At 44.0% G+C, this 19,412-nt stretch overlaps 1 protein-coding gene across 1 annotated transcript in view; it reads right to left on the bottom strand.

The window, feature by feature from the left end:
* LMNB2 (lamin B2) overlaps nt 1–19,412 on the bottom strand; it is a 37,091-nt gene that overhangs the window by 16,863 nt on the left and 816 nt on the right. Inside the window, exons 2-4 of the mRNA XM_014962733.1 lie at nt 9,272–9,408; nt 1,870–2,026; nt 1,063–1,188 (exon numbers count right to left, since the gene is read on the bottom strand). Coding sequence (XP_014818219.1) covers nt 1,063–1,188; nt 1,870–2,026; nt 9,272–9,408 — 420 coding nt within the window. The remainder of the gene's footprint in view (nt 1–1,062; nt 1,189–1,869; nt 2,027–9,271; nt 9,409–19,412) is intronic.

The raw sequence follows: 19,412 nt of genomic DNA on the forward strand, positions 1-19,412 counted from the left end.
GGCAAGCTTTAAGATTAGATTCCATTGTCTCATTCAGCTTCACCTTTAGTCAGTAGCAACAGAACTCTCCTCAGGAAGTAAACTTACTTTAAGGCCTTACAACCAAGTAAGGGTCTGTCACTGCAGTCACACGCAGCAATCCAACTACTCCAGGGCATGGCAGTGAGAAAACGGTCAGCACAACTCAGTGTGACCTACCTGGTTGGTTTCTTTGCTCTGCTGCAGCCCCTCTCCTTGGCCACAGAGACCTGCCCCAGCCTTTAATGCAGTATGGGCACTCGTTTCATTCCGTGGGAAGACACAACTTGGTCACTAAGCTAGCAAGAATTAAACTCAACCAAAAACCCTAGTTTACTAGTTAATCAGGCTGAAATTGTTTGGTGCACGGCAAGCCACACATGACAACTCGCATAGGTGAGATGAAGGGCAGAAGTATATGGCAACTGCTTAGCAGCCATTAATTGAATGAGCATGCAGACGAATCAAAGGTCAGAGTTGGTTTCCACAAGATGGAATAAACTGACCTAACACTTTGCATCTGGTACAGAGAGAAGATCATGCTTCCCTTTCCCAATCCCCACCTGTGCATTCCCACTATTTACTTTACAAAAACTCTGGTCCTCGCTAGAATCACTATGAGCTAACTCAACTCACTAAACAGGCAGAAAAATATCCCTGCAAAAAGCAGGGTAATTGCACACTGTTCTTGTCAATGAGAACAGGTTACAGTCAGGTCCAACACCCACCAAAGTTGGTGCAAGTATGAAGTGCCACGCAACCAGGTCCAGAGAGAGGGAAAGAGACTTTCCCTTTCCCACTCAGTCAGTTAGCTCACCTGCCCAATCTCACAGAACAACACCCTTGTCACTTGGCTCTCATTCCAGCTCTGCCACTGATTTACCATGTAACTCCTGCAAAACCATCACCATTATTACTCAACCCATTTATAGCAAAGGTAATACTGATTTTTCCTACCTGAACTAGTTAGTAATTGTTTATAGTTAGTTTGAATAAAAGCTACATAATCTTCAGACTATGATGGGATTACTAGGTTGTTAATACCTCCTCAAACACATTCTTCCTGAAATCCAGATCCTCTTGCAAGCTCTGGCACCGATTCTCCAGATCCACACGCATGAGTGTCTCCTTCTCCAGCTGCTTCTTAGCCACAGCATGACTATCTTCAGCCTAGTAAAGAATTTTAAAGATAAAGATGTAATTTTGTCTGGATCCCTATTTTCCATCTATAATCCCTTTAGGATCTTCATTTGACATCTTTGAACCAATTATTCACAACAACAAATCTATTGTCAAGCCACTGATTTTCAAAAAAAAAACAAAACAAAAAACAAAAAAACAAAAAAAAAACCCAAAGAAAGAAAAAGTGTGTGTGTGTCTGAATATTTAAAACAAGCTTTCATGTTTATAGACTAGTTATTTAAAACATGGGATTATTTCAATGCAATACGATAATGGAGCTGAGGATTATTAATTCCTCAAGCACAATACATTGCATGCTCTTTTTCTTGGTAGTGTAATGGGTACTGGGTACTCCAATATAAGTTTAAAATTATACAGCACCTTACAAAGGACAACATTCAGTAACCTGGTATCTCATAAACAGACACACCAGGAATTTTTAATATTTTAATTTTTAAATAAGCTTTTGACTAGCAAAATTTCTAAAACACCGTGTTGCTTTGGTTCCTTACAATTTAGTTTTATATGCAAGAGGGGCAGACAAAGGTTAAGCACTAAGTGAACTGGATCAATGGTGTTCAGGCTGCAAACTAAGCGCAAAGAAAAATAACAAGTTTTACAATACATAGCTTCTCCTGTGCTAAAGCAGGGAAGCATTCACTGCCATACCTTAGCAAGTTGGGCACGCAAATCGGCCACCTCGGCTTCCAGACTGCGTTTCTCATTCAGGACAGTATTGAGTTCTGCTTCACTTCTATGGAACAGCACTTCAAGATCCTTAATGCGACCCTGAGCCACAGATAAATCTGCATCTTTCTTCTTGTAGCTGAAATAACAAAAGTTAATTATATTTATACATGGATGCACACACGTTTTGAGCATGACTTGGTTACAACTACAGATATTTTGTTATTATACACATTTTAACAGGATTAGTGTACCACTAGATGGCTCCTAGAGTAACCCACAAACACAGCTCATAGCAGTAATCATAAACACCTCTTAAAACTCCCAGCTTGCACCAATGTGTTGTAAATGCACTGCCTGATAAAGAAGAACAGGTGTCATGGGGAGGCAAGGGAAAAGCAAGAAGGCAACTCAGACAGCTAAAGATGACAATAAAGCTGCTTTACACACAAGGCGTAGAGGATATTTTTTTCATCCCATTGCTGCACAGCACGTTTAATTGCTGACATCTACCACTTTGGACTACAGCCCCTGAGAAGCAGAGCACATGCACCTCCCAAAGAGGCCTATGCGTACCCCCTGTGTCCTGTACGCCATGAGGCCAAGCCCATTCCCCAGGATGTATTCCCACACAACAGAGTAAAGTAGCAATCCACAATGGACATGTGGTCACCTTTCAGGAATAAACCAGTATTTCTTCAGCACTATTCATTATGAGCAAAGCAACTCTGGTCACTGTAAATGTAATTATTTGAGCTGTAACATCCAGCTCACAGAAATGATCCAGGCCATCTTCCTCCTGCCCACCAAGTATTTGTCTACCTTCTCCTCTAACATACTGCCTTCTGCAGCTTCTCTAGCTGTGTGTTGTGTTACTAAAAAACTGGTTTGTTCCATGAAGTAATCCCTCCTTCCTGCAGTTTAAGCTCACTATCCTAGTCTCACACTGCTAAGAATGCAGGGAACAGCTTTTTGTCTTTTTCTCTTAAACCATCTTCTAATTAATTTTTCTCCTTTCCTGTCTTCTAACTTCTATTCTATAGATCTGTAATTTTCAGCCTGTCATCAGTGAGCTACTTTTAAGGGCCCACAGAAATAACTTAAACAGGAGTCCTATTACCTATAGGCTTTAAAAAGTTCTGTATTTGGTCTGCAACTCTAAACATGGAAAAAACATTACGTTTGCAAAGAGGGGAGAAAAAAAAAAAGCCAAATCCCACTGCTCTAGATTATACAAACCCTGCTCCCCAGCCCATACCCCGAGTCTTGGTTCCCAAACTTCTGATCATTTGTACTGTCCTCTTGAACTTTTAATTTGCCCACTACTCTAACAAAATGTGATGCCCAGAATTATTTTGCAAAACCCCTGCTTTATGGGGTATTGATGTGCTCTACAGACAGTACTTCTTTACATGCTTCAGCACAATGTGCATCTCTTCCTAACTATAGAAGAAATCCACCAACTTAGATACACTTTAGCTGTGAAGCTCATGTGTTCTCTCTGCATTCCTTAGTGTAAATCTCTGAATTTGTTTTTGTTTAACTGTAACTATTTTTTTTCTTAATCTTAATGGTACAATCTGTCACTGTGAATCCTGATTTGCAACATATGTGCAGTGTCTTCAAGATCAACAGCTTGCAGGAGACGTATAGACAAAACATGACTTCTACTGAAAGTATTATTTAGCAGCAACCAGAAAGTCCAAATAGACTCTCTGGACACATGTCCCTGCATCATAGGTGTCACACAGTAAAATAGTCACTGTGCATGTGTCACAGACAATCAGATCTGGAAACCTTCTGTCTGTGCAGTACCTAAAGGACAAATGCCACTTCCCAGGGAGCACAAACAGCAGTGTACACTTACACAACCCATGGCAGAAGCCCGGCAGCATGCAAGTACTGCCGGGGAAATGGGAAAGAAGTGTTCCATGTACAGCTTGACAAAGCACCATAAAGAATTCCTGACAGTGATCAGTAACTTCTGCTGAAGTTAGTTACTCTTCCAGTAACTAACACTGGAAGAACACTCAGAGCTGCCTTCACACACATTTTTATCTGCATTTATGATTTCAGCCTGGTTTATTGTCTTCACGCAGAAAATTGCCAGAAGATTTTACAAAAGGTGCAACCTGTTTTAGGAGGACTCCGAGATGCCTGGAAGTTACAATGGCAGTCTGTGTGTCTGTTGAGACGTGCCACTGTTCTTTGAAGAACACCTGGTTAGGGTAACTCTCAAGAGCTCTCTTCCCAGAAGGCAGCCAAGTTTGCTCAAGGGAAATATTGCAGTGCCCATGCAGCGTAGCAGGCAGAGGAAGTCACAGCAAGACAGTCCAACACAGAGCTAGGAGCTTGCAGCTCAAGCAGGGAGACTCCTAAAGGATCAGATGGATAAGGCCTGCATGTATCTACTTCCAGGCTTTGCCTGACCCGGGGAGCTGTGACACAGGTACTGTGTCATGAACATGTCAGGTGCTGTGTCACTGAACAGACAGTTCATGAATATCAGGACAGGAGACTTGCCTTAACCAGGTCGTCAAAGTTACCTCTGCTATGACTGAATGCACCCCGATCACTACACCAGGTCTGGTTCAGCAGTTTTGTAAGAGGGTGCTGTTCCACCGAAGCAAAAACACTATGCATCTTACAAATAAATTACTCCTCCACTCATCCCCTACCTTCCTCAAACCATCAATGGTTTTGTTAAGGAGCAAAAGGTGCACAGAAACACTAAAAGCTGCTACATATCATATAGGAAAGAACCATACTTGCTTCAGAATGGTATCAGAATATCTATTTTTACAACAATATTTTAATCCTAGATTAAAAATATGTCCCTACTGCTGAAACAGACATCTTTAAACTAAAAACTAAGCTGTCATATAAACAGTGCTAGAAGATCCTTAAGATAGTTCACTTTTTATAAAGTGAAACTATCCAACTGCTTCATGAACCTAGTTATAAATTTGGATGAATTGAAAAAAATTCTGAATTCATGAGTTGTGCTCATGGTACTAAATGTACATACAGGTATAGATTGTACATGTTGTAAAACATACAGAATCACAGACTGGTTGGGGTGGGAAGGGACCTTAAAGCCCACCCAGTGCCACCCACCCCCTGCCCTGGGCAGGGACACCTCCCACCACACCAGGTTGCTCCAAGCCCCCTCCAACCTGGCCTTGAACCCCTCCAGGGATGGGGCAGCCACAGCTTCTTGGGGCAACCTGGGCCAGGCTCTCACCACCCTCACAGCCAAGAACTTCTTCCCCACAGCTCAGCTCTATCTCCCCTCTTGCAGGGTCAACTCTTCCCCCTCCTCCTAGGGCTCCCCTCCCTCATCCAGAGTCCCTCCCCAGCTTTCCTGGAGCCCCACTTCTTTAGGGACTGGAAGGGGCTCCAAGGTCTCCCCGGAGCCTTCTCTTCTCCAGGCTGAACCCCCCAACTCTCTCAGCCCCCCCTCCCAGCAGAGGGGCTCCAGCCCTCCCAGCATCTCCGGGGCCTCCTCTGGCCCCGCTCCAACAGCTCCATGTCCTTCTGCTGGTGGTGGCCCCAGAGCTGGAGGCAGCACTGGGGGGTGTCTCCCCAGAGCGGAGCAGAGGGGCAGAATCCCCCCCTGGCCCTGCTGGCCACGCTGCTGGGGATGCAGCCCAGGGGTGGGGGGTTTCTGGGCTGCCAGCGCACGTTGAGGGGCGTGTGGAGCTTCTCACCCCCCAACAGCCCCAAGGCCTTCTCCTCAGGGCTGCTCTCCAGCCATTCTCCACCCAGCCTGGGGTTGTGCTGGGCATTGCCCCGACCCAGGTGCAGGACCCTGCCCTTGGCCTGGTTGAACTCCATGAGGTTCATATGGGCCCACCTCTCCAGCCTGTCCAGGTCCCTCTGGATGGCATCCCTTCACTCTAGAGTATCAACCACACCATAAGCTTTAGTCGGCTGATTTTTCAGCTGAGAAAAAGAGAGAGAAAATTTCTCATTGGAGAAAAAAAAAAGTGCCTTTTTTCTAAACAATCCTCACATTCAATTCCTTTTCAGGATGTTTTTTTTCTTATTTTACTGGCATCTTGCAACAAAAGCAAAAACTGTAAATAACAAACACATACAATTCTACCTGTTAGTTTTCATTGCAAAACAATTGTCCCAAGCAGTATCAAGGCCTCTACCTCAAAGTGTTTTCTGTTTCTTCATTTACATTTGAAACCTGATCATTGATTGTAACTTGATTGATGATCACTGAACATGGTAAAGGACCACAAGAAATACGTGTATTCTAAGGAACACCAAAAAAACCCAAACCACACAAGACACCCATGACAGAAAAACAATTAAAAACAGAAGCAGTTTTATGACAATATGAAAGCGGTGACTGGAAAATCAAGATATTTTCCGGAAGACCTCCCTCACATGAAACCTTTTAAGTTTAATTAAGGTAAGATTTGGATGCTTCAACTTAATCCTTGGGATATCAGCAACGTCCATGCTGTAGTGGCACGTATGGCACGAAGGAGCCATGGGAGGTTGATCCCATAGCACAGGACAACTCACAACGTCTACAGTGCAAGAGATATTGATGTCGAGGCATCTGAATCCCACTTGTAATGTCAGGACATCATATATCCCATCATTCATTTGCAAATTGAACTGAAATGTGTATGGGTGCTAACATCTTAACAGCTCTTCCGTATCTTCTGCAGATGAATCCCTAATTTGGAACCCAAACTAGTTTCACTCTGTGACAAAGCTCCCTCTAAAGAAGTTACAGAAGAGGGAGAGGGATAATATCAAGCTTGCCCGTGACAAGCTGTGGGACAACACGACAATGTTACAGGTACAGGGTGCTTGCAAGGACCCTCAGCCTGTTGCTCTGAGACACACTGGGTACACTGGAGCACACTGGAAGTCTTAAGGAGATAAGCAAGGGGCTCCTGAAGTAATAGCAGCCAGCAGGGAAACACTGGTGAAATACCTCAAAGGAATCAGGAAATGTTCCTCTAAAGAGATGATATGTCTGACAGCCCAGCTGAAGTGCCTCTACACCACTGCACGCAGCATGGACAACAAACAGGAGGAGCTGGAAGCCACCACCATGCTGCTGGAAAGCTACAACATAGTGGCCATTATTGAAGCCTGGTGGGAGGAAGACCATGGCTGGAGTGTGGCTGTCGATGGCTACAGGCTGTTCAGAAGGGGCAGGAGAGGAAGGAGGCCCAGAGGCTTTGCCCTCTACATCAAGGAATGGCTGGAGTGTGAAGAGCTGTCTCTCTCTCTAAAGAACAGCCACGAGCAGGGTGGAAACCTCTGGGTAAGAATTAGAGGCAACAAAGGGAACCTTGTGGTTGGGGTCTAGTACAGGCCACCTGATTAAGGGGAGCCTATTAATGAAGCCTTCTCACTCCAGCTCCAGAAGACACTGCGCTCGCAGGCTCTTGTCCTGCTGGGGGACTTCAACCACCCCAACATCTGCTGGGAAGGTCACACAGCGAGCTGTAGGCAATCCAGGAGACACCTGGAGTGCACCGAGGATAACTTCTTAAGCCAGGTAACAGACAGCCCTACCAGAGGGGATGCAGTTCTGGGCCTGTTGGTCACCAGCAGAAGTGAGCTAATCGGTGATGTCAAGACTGGAGACAGCCTGAGCTGCAGCAATTGTGCCCTAGTGGGGTTCACAGTCCTGAGGGATATGGGTCAGGTGAAGAGCAAAGTCAGGACCCTGAACTTTAGGAAAGCAAACTTGCAGCTATTCAGGGAGTTAGTCAATAGGACCCCCCAGAAAATTGCCCTCGGGCACAAGTGAGCAGAACAGAGCTGGCAGAGCTTTAAGGACGTTTCCACAGAGCACAAGCTCTTGAACCCTGGGTGTAAGAAATCAGGAAAGGAAGGCGAGAGACCAACATGGCTGTGTCAAGACCTTGACAGCCATGTAACATCAACTGCCATGCAAAATACATTATCTGAAATAAATGCCAAGACTGCCAACCTAAGGCTTTTAAGAGGGAAACCAGTCCCAGCAGGAACATCACAGTAGGGCTGGGTCATCTCACTTACCTTTAGAGGTTTATATCTGACCTAGTTACCATCAGGTCTTTTTTATGGTTAACAAAGGCCTAGCTAACTGAGTCCATCAATTTTAGCGCACAGGTTGTCTGACCTGCAGGCATATCTTCTAGTATGAACTGTACACCAAGTCCCACAGGCTTTACAGCGACCCAAACAGAGATGCTTACACTATAGCAATTTCATGTTTGGACAGTTATTTTAGTGGCAAAGCCCAGCACAGAAAGCTAAGATCCAGGTGATATAGCAAAGTTTACAGAGAAAACAAGATACTACTTGTATACTACAAGATACTACTACTACACAAGATAAATCAACTAGGCAGTCAGAAAAAAAAAAAAAAACACAAGAGAGGGAAACAATTAATTCCTTTTATAACCACTTAGATGTAAATGAAGGGAGATGGGAGACTTACAGTAGGGCTCTACTGGCACTACTGGATTAAAAGCAATTTTATGGCCAAAGTTCATATACAGGTGATGTACATACTGACATACTCAGGAAAAATCTTTAACTCCCAAAACTTATCTACAAAAACAAGTATAAAAAGTCAATCAGAAGCAAAAAAATAATTTTGCCACCACATAATATTCATTTTAAAATGTATTTTCAACTACTAAACAGTATCTGATTACAACAAATCCCTAGTGGGAATAAACAATAAGGCATTATGTTTGGCTTCAGTAGCCAGTTTATTAGGCCAGTTCTCTTTGGTGCAGACTGAACAGCTGTTTTTTAAAATGTAGTTGATACAAGGTCTTTTTCCAGCACACTTACATTGTAGCTTCTTGTGTCTGTAAGCCAACACTGCTTCCATATTCCCAAAGTGCTCAGAGCTACCTTTTCCTTCATTTCTGCCGTCAGTCAATACAGTAAACTAGACAATAAAACTGATAGGGTTTAAAAATTAACCTTCCTCGGATGGGTCAATTTAAATCTGTATCAGTTTCTCAATCCAGGTTACCAAGCAGCTGCACTTGTGCAGGCTCACATAAGGAGAGGTACAACAGGACAGAAACAGCCACAACCAATCGTTTCAGCCGCTGCATGTCTGAATTGTCCAAATCACAGTATATTAATCTTCTATCTACAAATATGTTTGTGTATACACTGGTTGGATTATCTGCTCTGCCTAGCTGTGCCAACAAGCTGAGCAATTCCCCTCTTACAAGCCTGTATCTCCTCATAGATCTGCAGCACTTCCAGAAGACAGCCACTAAGGCATTCTAAGAAGCATCATTAGTATCATTCCCACTGCAAATATTGCCCATTCTAGTTTTAAAAAAAAATATTATATATATATATATATATTCTCATGCAGGACTTTCCTTACCTTTTATTGAACTCCTCAAGTTCTGCTCTCAATTTTCCTATTTCAATCTGTAATCTAGCCCTCTCTTTGGCGGTTTCATCCAGAACTCTTCGAGCATCGGCCAGTTCAGACTCATAGAGACTCTTGATTCCGCTCACCTAAGAGGAAAAAAGTATTCAGATATGAGAACATCCCAAAGACTATCAAAGAATTGAAACACAGCACCAAGTTTCACATAGCTGTCTTTGAAAACAGGGTGCATGATGACTTCTGTCGTTTAAAAACATTCTATATCAAACATTTTCAATTAATATGCACCTACAATTAGATGTGATTTAGTCCAAAAGACAAGATTTAATTTTTATTCCCAGCGAGACATGACAAAACATAACTATGTTTGTAGTGTGCAAGTCTTCCAAAGAGATAAACTGAAGCAGATCAGTACACCCTACAATCAGTTCTGAAATTATGCACCCTCATTTCCAATACTCTGCTGTGGGAGATTTTTTTAAACAGTAATACCACTTAAAGATAAATGATAGTTTTATTTTGTGGAATACAGGAATCCGAGGCCCAATTTCACTCTGCTACTCTTGCACTATAGAGCTAAAAAGAATCTGAAACTAGATGAACTACAGAAACGTGAACAGTTAAGACATGAGCTTGCACTTCTGTTCTCTGCCTCAGAGAGTAAGGATCTACAGAGCTCTCCTGTCCCAGCCAATACAGTACAGAACCAGCTCTTCAGACTGCAGTAAGGCCTTTTTTTTTTCCCCAGAATGCAAGATTATTTTAAAAGTAAGCAGATAGATAAATTGTCAAGACCTTATAAGATTGTTGCTACTGCTTCTGTCAAAGGATACCAGAACAACTATTACCAGTGTAAAATCAGGAACAGAGCAATCAGGGAGCAAGAAGAGCCAAAAGCAGGATGTACCAACTTTAGGAAGAGAAATTTCATAACAACGCATCAAATGTAGAAACAAGAAAGCAAACTGTGCTATTTGTAGGAGTGCCTATTTCACCAACACAGTGGCACCAATGACAGACTCAACCATCTGGTCTTCAAAAAGACTGATTAAAAGCAGTCAGGATATAATTAAGCTCCTGATAGACTATATTCTCACCAATCTTCTGAAATTAACTAATATATGACAGCACGAGAGCTGAGAAGTTTACAAGCACACCACATACCAGAAAGGATCTGCTTTAGCAGGGGGGTTGGACTAGATGATCTCCAGAGGTCCCTTCCAACCCCATATCATTCTGTGACTTTGCTGTCTATCCATCCAGTCTTTCTTTAAAGAATTAATTCTTTCAAGCTTTATCCAAATTTTGAGGTTTGGGTTTTAGGGGTTCCCCCCTCTCCACAAGATGTTGCCTATGGCACAAGCCAACACAACTCTGTATTATCAGTTACAGCATGTAGGAAGTTCTACGAAGAAGTGTACCATGACTGTGCTCAACTCTTTCATCCAGCACTCCACAATGTCAAGAAAAAAACTAATTGGAGATTGTAGGGCTGTAAAGCCTTTCATTATAGATGATCCTTCAGTTAAAATACAGTATTTGCAAATTTCAATACAAAACACAATTGCCCAAAGGCCAAGCACTGACTGAATGGGCCAAGCCCTTTCCCAGTTCCTTGTCTCATCACATTTATAAGCAGATTGCCACCAGAGCCACCAAACAGCATCTACCTGTCCTTGAACACTCCCAAAGAATACTGCATGCAAGAGACAACCTGTCTGGCATCTTCCATTTTTGTCATCTTCTATCAGTAGAATTTATCAGTTCAAATTCCTTTCTCCATTTGTTGTTTGTCATCATTTTGCTTGGGTTACCACAGCCCACTGTCTTGTGCTTCCCACATCTGAGAAAGGTACAAACTCATGAAGCTTGTGCAATCCCTCCAGTGTAAGCCAGTAGGAACAGCTGGCAGCAAATGCTGAAGGGAGAAACTATAGAGAATGGGGCAAACATACAATGATTCTTCACTCACATATACCCCCAACTTCAAAAATTTTAAAAAATTCAAACATTGCTTCCAGGCACCAAAACCCAGTAGTCACTGAATAGTGTTAGTTTGTCTAATCCTTTTGTAAATGTCTTTAGCTTTTCATTTCCACAACACCAGAGAGCATCATACAACCATAACTGGTGGATTAAGACCTACTGTTTGATTATTTCATGCCTCCAGTTTTTGTGTTGTGAGAAGTGTTGAATATTTCCTTCCTATACAAATCTTTGTTTGGAGTCGTGACTCAGGGCTCTTTACCAGATTTACTCCTGGTCAGAAGTTATTCTGATACTCCGCTCGTCTTTGTCACCTTTTCTTTACACACAGTAGTTCCAGGCTCCAGATGTTTCAAAATAGGTTAAGAGAACTGCAAGCAGCATTCAGAATACAGAAACTATGTGGATTTACACAGTGATTATTGACCACCAGCTACAAAGGAAAACAGGGGCATTACAGGACATCAGAGGGGCAGAAAGTGCAGTAATTATTACAGATTTCAATTAGCATCACCAGGAGGTGATGTCCGAGCTATATTTTCATACACTAGTAGTGAGGTGCCATAGAGTGGCTAATCTAGAAGGCCACAATAGAGAAAACAACTCTTCACCTGGTTCTCAGTTGACTTGGTTTCAGCATCCTTATGGAAGCAAGACAAGCAAAAAAAAAACCCAACAAATCTACAATTGTTGCAATTGTTTCAGCATGGCAACTAGGGAACACCAAGGTATTTGTTAAAACAAGTAAAAAAGCAGTTAAGAATAAAATCTTTTTAGAAAACAAGATACTGTATAAAGGTATCATCACAGGTCACACATACAGAATATTTTAAGATGCTCAAAACAAGGAGGATATGAGACATAGTGAAGCATTTTTCAACAAGCTGAGATCACGTACAGACAAGAAAAATAAAATTGATCATGACTCCTGTTAATCACAATACAACATGGCAAGCTAAAAAAATGAAGTTTGAAGAATAACTTATGAATGGTGTAGAAAGTAATTACTCTTGCTCTGCTCATAAATAAGGCATACATGAGAGTCCATGGCCCCATGCTCATCAGTTTATGTAGAAGAATCACCTAAAAAAACATGCACTGAAAACATACCTTTTAGTTTTGGGGTTTTTTTGGTTGTTCGGGGTTTTTTTGACTTGTACCTATACCAGAGGAATTTTAAGAGATTTCTGCACTTTAGCATCAGTTGAAAGTATCATAGAACAGATCAACAAAACAAGCAGTAACAAACCATCAAGTATATAAAGTATTAACAGCTTTCTAAATCCCACTTTTTCAACCAAAACAACCAGTATGTTATTTAATCTCCCATTTAGAGTAGACTCTGTACTAGAGAATCAGAAGATGGCTCATGCCCTACAAGTTTCTAAAACAGGAACTACCTATGACTAAACTCCATAAGTCTGTAGCAGTACAGTAGACATTAACGTAAAGAACAGAATTACAGGGCACACAAGTAAGAGTCATACTGAGGAAGAATCAATGATGTGCAAAATCAAAGCTTTACAACCTACTGGCCTTGCTCAGTCAACCAGGTTATTCACAACAGACCCAGTCAACAAAAAAAAGTACTGGGTACATGCATAAGCACAAGAGAGTGGAGAAAAAACAGTCATGAAGTATGGCTTTTTTAGAGGAAAACAGTGGACAAGGGTTTGAAAAGTCAACAGGCATTCAGAAAGTGGAGACTGAGCTAAAAGTCTGCCTGGGTTCTCAAAAGGCTTGAACCACATCCCCCACCACAGGCTCCTACAGAGGTCGTGCAGAGTCCAAGCAGGCATGGAGAAGAAAAGAAGACACAAAGAGACATCACATTCCAGGAATTGAGGTGAGGTTGATTGGCCTGTACTTCCTTGAATCCTCCTTCTTGCAGCTCCTGAAGACAACATTAGCTTTCTTCTAGTCTTCAGGAATGTCTCCTAATCATCATATCTTTCAAAGATAACTGAGTGTGACTTTGCAATGATGTCGGCCAGTTCCCTTGGCACTCATGTGTGCAACCCATCAGATCCCATGGACTGATGTCCAGTTTGTTTAGATGTTCCCTATCCTGATCCTCCTCTAGCAAGAGTAAATCTTCCTTGTGCCAGACCTTCCCTCTGGCCTCAGGGGCCTGGGATTCCTGAAGGCAGGTCTGACCACAAGGTGGCACTGAGTACATCGGCCTTCCTTATGTCTGAATTTAGTCAGGACCTCCTTGCTCATCCGTATATAAATGTCTCCTGCCACCTTTTCTCCATTTCCTGATTGTCAGGATGGACCACTCTTGAGCTTGGAGGAGGTTATCCTTGAATATCAACTCAGGTCTCATGGGCCTCTTTTCTCTCCAGGGCTTTAACACAAACAGAGCCCTGAAGAGGCTAAAGTCTACTCTCCTGATACTCAGGGTTCTGGTCCTGCTTTTTGCTCTGCTCCATCATCTAAAGATCCCAAACTCTACCATCTCATGATCACTGCCCTTAACATCCTTGACCAGTTCTTCTTTATTTATTAAGTATTAGGTCCAGCAGAGCACAAAGACTATGACATGAGGCTTCTTGCATCTGACTGAAGGCCTTGTTTAACTCTTCTTGATCGGGTCAGTAGCAGACACACACCACAATGTCACCCATCTTGGTCTGCCCACCAATCCTGATCAACAAGCTCCCAACTAGCTCATAACCTGTCCTTCGGCAGAGCTCCAGGCATTCCCACAGCTCTCTCACATAAAGGGCAACTCCCTCTCCTGAAAAGCCAGTACCCATCCATCACAACACTCTAGTCATGAGCTATCCCTGATCCCAACAAGGTCATAGTTCTGCAGCTGCACACAGGCTTCTCATTCCCACCTGTGTGTTCCCCGTGCTGCACACCTTAGTGTTAGAGGCATTTCAGAGAAGAACCCAAGCATGATGAATCCCCAGGAAGAGCAAAGAGAGCTCTCCCCGCAGGGCTGTCCTGTTAGCACTTCTTTACATACCTACGCTTCCATTTCATCCTTTTTCTGTTGCTTTCTCTTCTGTTCACATAACCGCAGGCCTTTTGCTTGCCTATCCCATCCACCACTTTCTCACCTGATCTTAACCAAGAGAAGAATCTCCCTCCCCCATCATTCCTGGTTTAGCACGCTGACCAGCCCTGTTGGTAAAGATAATTTGCCCTACTTACTCAGTTAGATCCTGTCTCTTTGAAGCAGTTGCCAACCCTGAAAAACAGTTCCATGGTCATAGAAACCAAAATCCTGTTGCTAACAGCAGTTGTGCAATCCAGGGTCGTTCTGCAAGAATCTGCTCAACCATCCTCAAACCCCTCCCCATCTCCACACCACCTGGGCCCCCCATGCCATTAACAATCATCCAGAGACATATCCAGAGACATGTTTAATACTTTTCAGGTCACCCTTGCCAGTATCACTGGTGCCTACACGGAATAGCAGTAGGGGTAATAGTCATACAACTAACTGAACCTCAGTAGCCTCTCTACAACATCCACAATGCAGGACCCTCAACAACAGCAAGCCTTCCGGAGGTGACAGGTGAGGCCAGCAAATGGGTCCCTCTACTCTGAAAATGTAGCCCCCCTACATCCCCATCTGAAGGTGACTGAAGAAATAAAGCTAAAACCTCAGAACAGAGTTCACAGCAGGAACCAGAAGACACGCTGCAGCCTGATGCACCACATGTCAATGTACACCCAAGCCTAACTCTTCCTGCACAGAGGCCAAGTTGGACACCCTGCAAATTTCACTTTTTTTCCTCTTTTGGTGGCAAAAGAGCCTGCAAGCTTGTAATTGGGCAACGCAGGTGACAAGGAAATAGAGCATGTGGAGAACAAGAAAATAGAGATGTCTCCATAGCACAGTCTGAAAGGCAGGACTGCTGGATCCTCTTTAATATACCAGCCTGTATACTGGGAGCACTCTACAAACTCACCATGTGGTTCAAGGATAGCCACACGAACACAGACACTCCTACAGCAATCATATGAGAAAAGCTGCAAGATGCCACTCAGTGAAGACACATGGAACATGCCAAGAAGGCAATGAACTATATGCTAGGCAAGAAGCGTGCCCCATCCAACCACAAGTAAGTCCAGACAAATTTGGCAATGAAACATTGATCTCATTAACATGCATTTATGTGCAAAACATCGGTGTATTCCCACCAAGTGTGGCTCAGTATGTTCTTATTCACCCAATTATGGATTGATGAAGGACTGCCAGTTGGCTAGGCTCAGACAAGAATATCGGTTAAGTTCTTAAGAACAACATAGATGTGTGCTGCATATCACCACCATCACCTCCCAGATGAGGTCTATAGTGCCAGAAGATCATTTAACCCCATGTCTTGGAGGATCCAACTCTTGAGTGACCCACCATCCGCAGCAGCACCTGAATATGTATTTTCCAGGTGGCAACTGGGCAACACCAGACCTGGTCATGACAATTGTTCTGCTTACTACACACAGTGCACACAAAGGAGACAACAGCCACAGTGCTGGGAAATAAACTGAGACCAGGTGAGACTACAATGAAAATTCTGATGGCTGTGACATACCAGATTGCAGTCACCTGCAATCACACCCACAGAGCTGGGAAGACACAGGTGAAGAGGGAACCCCCTGTAGACACTGCTTTTGTCACAAGGGCAATTGCTGTCAGTGGCTGAGGCTCACAGGAGTTGTCTTTTTTTCTCCCTACTCCTTTCTGTTGGTGAGAACAGAGGGATGTCCTCACAACAGCGTAGTAACTGCTCCCATCAAAAAACATCTTTTTTGGAAGGCTGCACTACAGGAGGGCATAGGGAGTTCTTAGAAAGTGAAGTGATGACAGCTCTAGGACTCCCTTCCTCTTGGTCCTTCTAGTATTCCCCCTCCCATCCTCACAAATTCGGTTATTGTAACAGTGACCCCACCGCAGTGAGAACAGCACCAGTTCTATGCTAGGGAGGCAGGAAAAAACAGGGGAGGAGCTAAATTGCTCTTCTGTCATTGGCTAAACTACACACATGGATTCATGCAAGACAGCAGAGAAAGAATGAGAACATTTACAGGTTCCCCCAGCTACGCAGGCAAAATATGTTTTTGTATTTTTCTGAGGGCTTACTGTATATATATGTAATTCTCTAGAGGCCTACTGCATACAAGTAAAGATAGAAGAGCATTGGATAGGGTTAGGGAGAGCAGGAAGAAGGGCTACAGTTAGTTGAGGACTAGAAATGAATCTGAACTTCTGCAAAGTTCCTCTTCTCTGCTGTTAAGAGGTGGCAGCCCTGTGTTCCTCAAAGAGCAACACAAGTTATTTTCTTACAAGGCCGTGAAGCAGCTGTGGCCTGTAAAACTAATGAGATTTCCCAACAGAGGAGGTGGCTGCTTTTTTCTATCTTCTGTGGGTTGGTGATTAAAACAACAAGGAAAAAAGGCCATCCTGATCAGCTGATGATTTAAGAGTCTCTGGCAGAACAGTGACTATGTTCCTTGCCTGAAAAGCATCAGTAAAACTTCCCTCATCTAGAGGATATTCCCCTAAACCAGAGCTTTGAAACAAGCTGAGAAATGTTCCCATGGACGCAGGGGTGGGGGGAGAGAATGGCAGCAATGGTCTCACCCCATCCCCTTTCTCAGACATGGTCACTGTGGGATACTGGAGCAACAAGCAATGGACAAACATCTCTCATGATACCTTGCTCCGGTCTACTGCTTGGCATAGCAATCCCCAACCTTCCTTTTGTCTTGAGAACAGGTGGTGGGTCCATAAAGTCTCAGGTGTCAACAGAGCCCACTGGTGAGCAGTTACTCCTGCTAGCCATCTTACAACACACATCATTCCATCTACCACAGTGGCAGATGATGTTCTCTGCCACTACCAGAGATAAGCCAAAAATATTAAAATATTTAGACAGCTAAAAAAAAAAAACTAAATCACAAAACAGGGTCAAATTTACACACAGTTGAGAACAACCAAGGAGAATTTTAATCTTGAACACCCTGAGACAAGAAAATAGTCTATTTTAAGCACGTAGAGCTAATACAAAGATACAACGATGTAGCCAGAATGGTATGTCAGACTACGCTTAACTGTGCTTCTACACAGAAATTAGAGTTGCTTTGGGGTTTGTTTGGTTTTTTTGGGCTTTCTGTGGGGTTTGGAGGGTTTACTTTTAATTAATATCTTATTTCATGCCAAGCCAAATCATCTTACAAACACAAATTCTAGCACTGTACCAACCGTAGTCAGCAGAACATCCAGTTTACTAGATTGATCTTGAAAGGACAGGATTCTCTCATTCCAGTAAACCCAAGATCTGACAGCCATCTCAACAGTCCTAAATCACTGTCCAGTATCCTGGATCAAAACAATAAGACTACAAAGTCTCCTTTTCTGGACGTAAAGAATAAATAAGCTGTCCTAAGGGGATGGGGGAAGCATTTAACAAATGTGGGCCAGAGACCCGCTGAAGTACCTTACATTGTCTCTGACATGTCAAAGAGGAGCTTGAGGAATCCTGACAAAGTTTGTTGGAATACATCTAAGAATTAGGACTTTTTTTGAAGTCTGGAAGCGAAGAAGGAAAGCTCAAGGGCAAAGTAATTAGGATATTTATATCAAAGTCCTCAAATTTCTTTTCTGATTACTGCAGAGTATTTTTCCAGAATTGGTAACACACAGAACTGCTACTAGGAGACAGTTTATGGTCATATTAAAAATCTAGTGAGATAGGCAACATATCTTGTGTTTTCTGCTTGCCCTGTTCTTACTCTTTTTTACATGTTTGTTGTCAATACAATTACTTTCTGCCTTCTATATTTAAAATGCATACTCCTTCTAGCCTCCAGCAATCTACAACTTAAAAGCTCCCTGAACCACACAGGCTTTTTTATAGCATGATTTCACAAAGGACAAATGATGTAGTCATGTTTCATGTTTAGAACTATCTAGTTATTTTGAAAACATGAAAGTTATAATATAACATTAAGCAGTACAAATATACTTTAAGGTACTTGAATCTTGGGTGTACATTGATTGCAGGTAGGGCAACCACTCCCAAAACAAGACACTATCTTATCTGGTCTGCTTAAAATAAATTAATTCAAACCCTCCTGCTATCACCCCTAGCATCATCAAACCAGACCCTTAGAAGAAGCCTACACAGCGGCAAAGCAATCCATTGCATCACACTAGTTACACTCTAGGCTTTCCACAGGAGTTTAACTTGATCTCAGAGGAGGGACGTGGTACCTTGCAGACTGTCTCCGACAGACGGAGTAGGGGGGGTCGGGCTGGGTGTATGGGTGGGACTGTCCCCAGCTGTGTCACTGACTACATCCTTCCTCCATATGGGAAGGAGGGGGAAAGCAGATACAACAGAAGAGGGAAAAGCAAAACATGGCTTAGTAAAAAGGATCAGGCAGTTTTGCCGCCAAGATCACAGGAAGTGGAGCAGATGCCCTCCCATGACGGGTACTGTCAGCAAGGCGTAGTTCACACTAAACGGATTTGATTCCTGGCATTTGCGGGGACTAAGATTTTCTCTGGTGAGAAGCAAAGTTAGTCCAATCCCTGTCACATTTTTTCATCTCATCATCCGTCAGGTCAGTGACTATAAAGTAACGTCCAGGTTGACAGAACTCACAGGATGCGTGTGCTCAGCACGGGGTCCAATACACCGACTCGCGCTACAAACTACTGCGAAGAACCGGCCCGCAGCGGGTGAGACCGACACCCAGTCCCGGAGGTCCCCGGGAAAGGGGTGCTCCGTGCCGCCGCCTCTCCCCGCCCCGCCGCCCGGAGCCGCTCCCTGGTTGGGCCGGCCGCCGCCAGGCCCGCTCCCGCCAACGGCACCGGCACCGCTCCAGGTGCCGAATTTCCACTCGGTGGCGATCCCGGCCCGAGCCGCCTTCCACCGTGTCACCAGCAGCACCCCCCCTCCCCGCCCAGCGCGGCGGCCAGAGAGCCCTCGGGCAGCCGCCGAGGGGCCACACGGACACAGCAGGCGCCGCGTATCCACGATGCGCCCCCGCCCGAAGCTCCGCCCGGCCCCGCGGCTCTCGCCCTCAACCCCGAGCCCAGCGGCCGGGCACAGCGGAGCCCGCCGCCCTGGGGCGCCCCTCGCCGAGGCCGGAGCCCAGCGGGAGCGGCGCGGCGGCCCGC

Source organism: Calidris pugnax, unplaced genomic scaffold (genome assembly GCF_001431845.1).
Source record: "Calidris pugnax isolate Ruff unplaced genomic scaffold, ASM143184v1 scaffold952, whole genome shotgun sequence".
In the NCBI taxonomy this organism is placed as follows: Eukaryota; Metazoa; Chordata; class Aves; order Charadriiformes; family Scolopacidae; genus Calidris; species Calidris pugnax.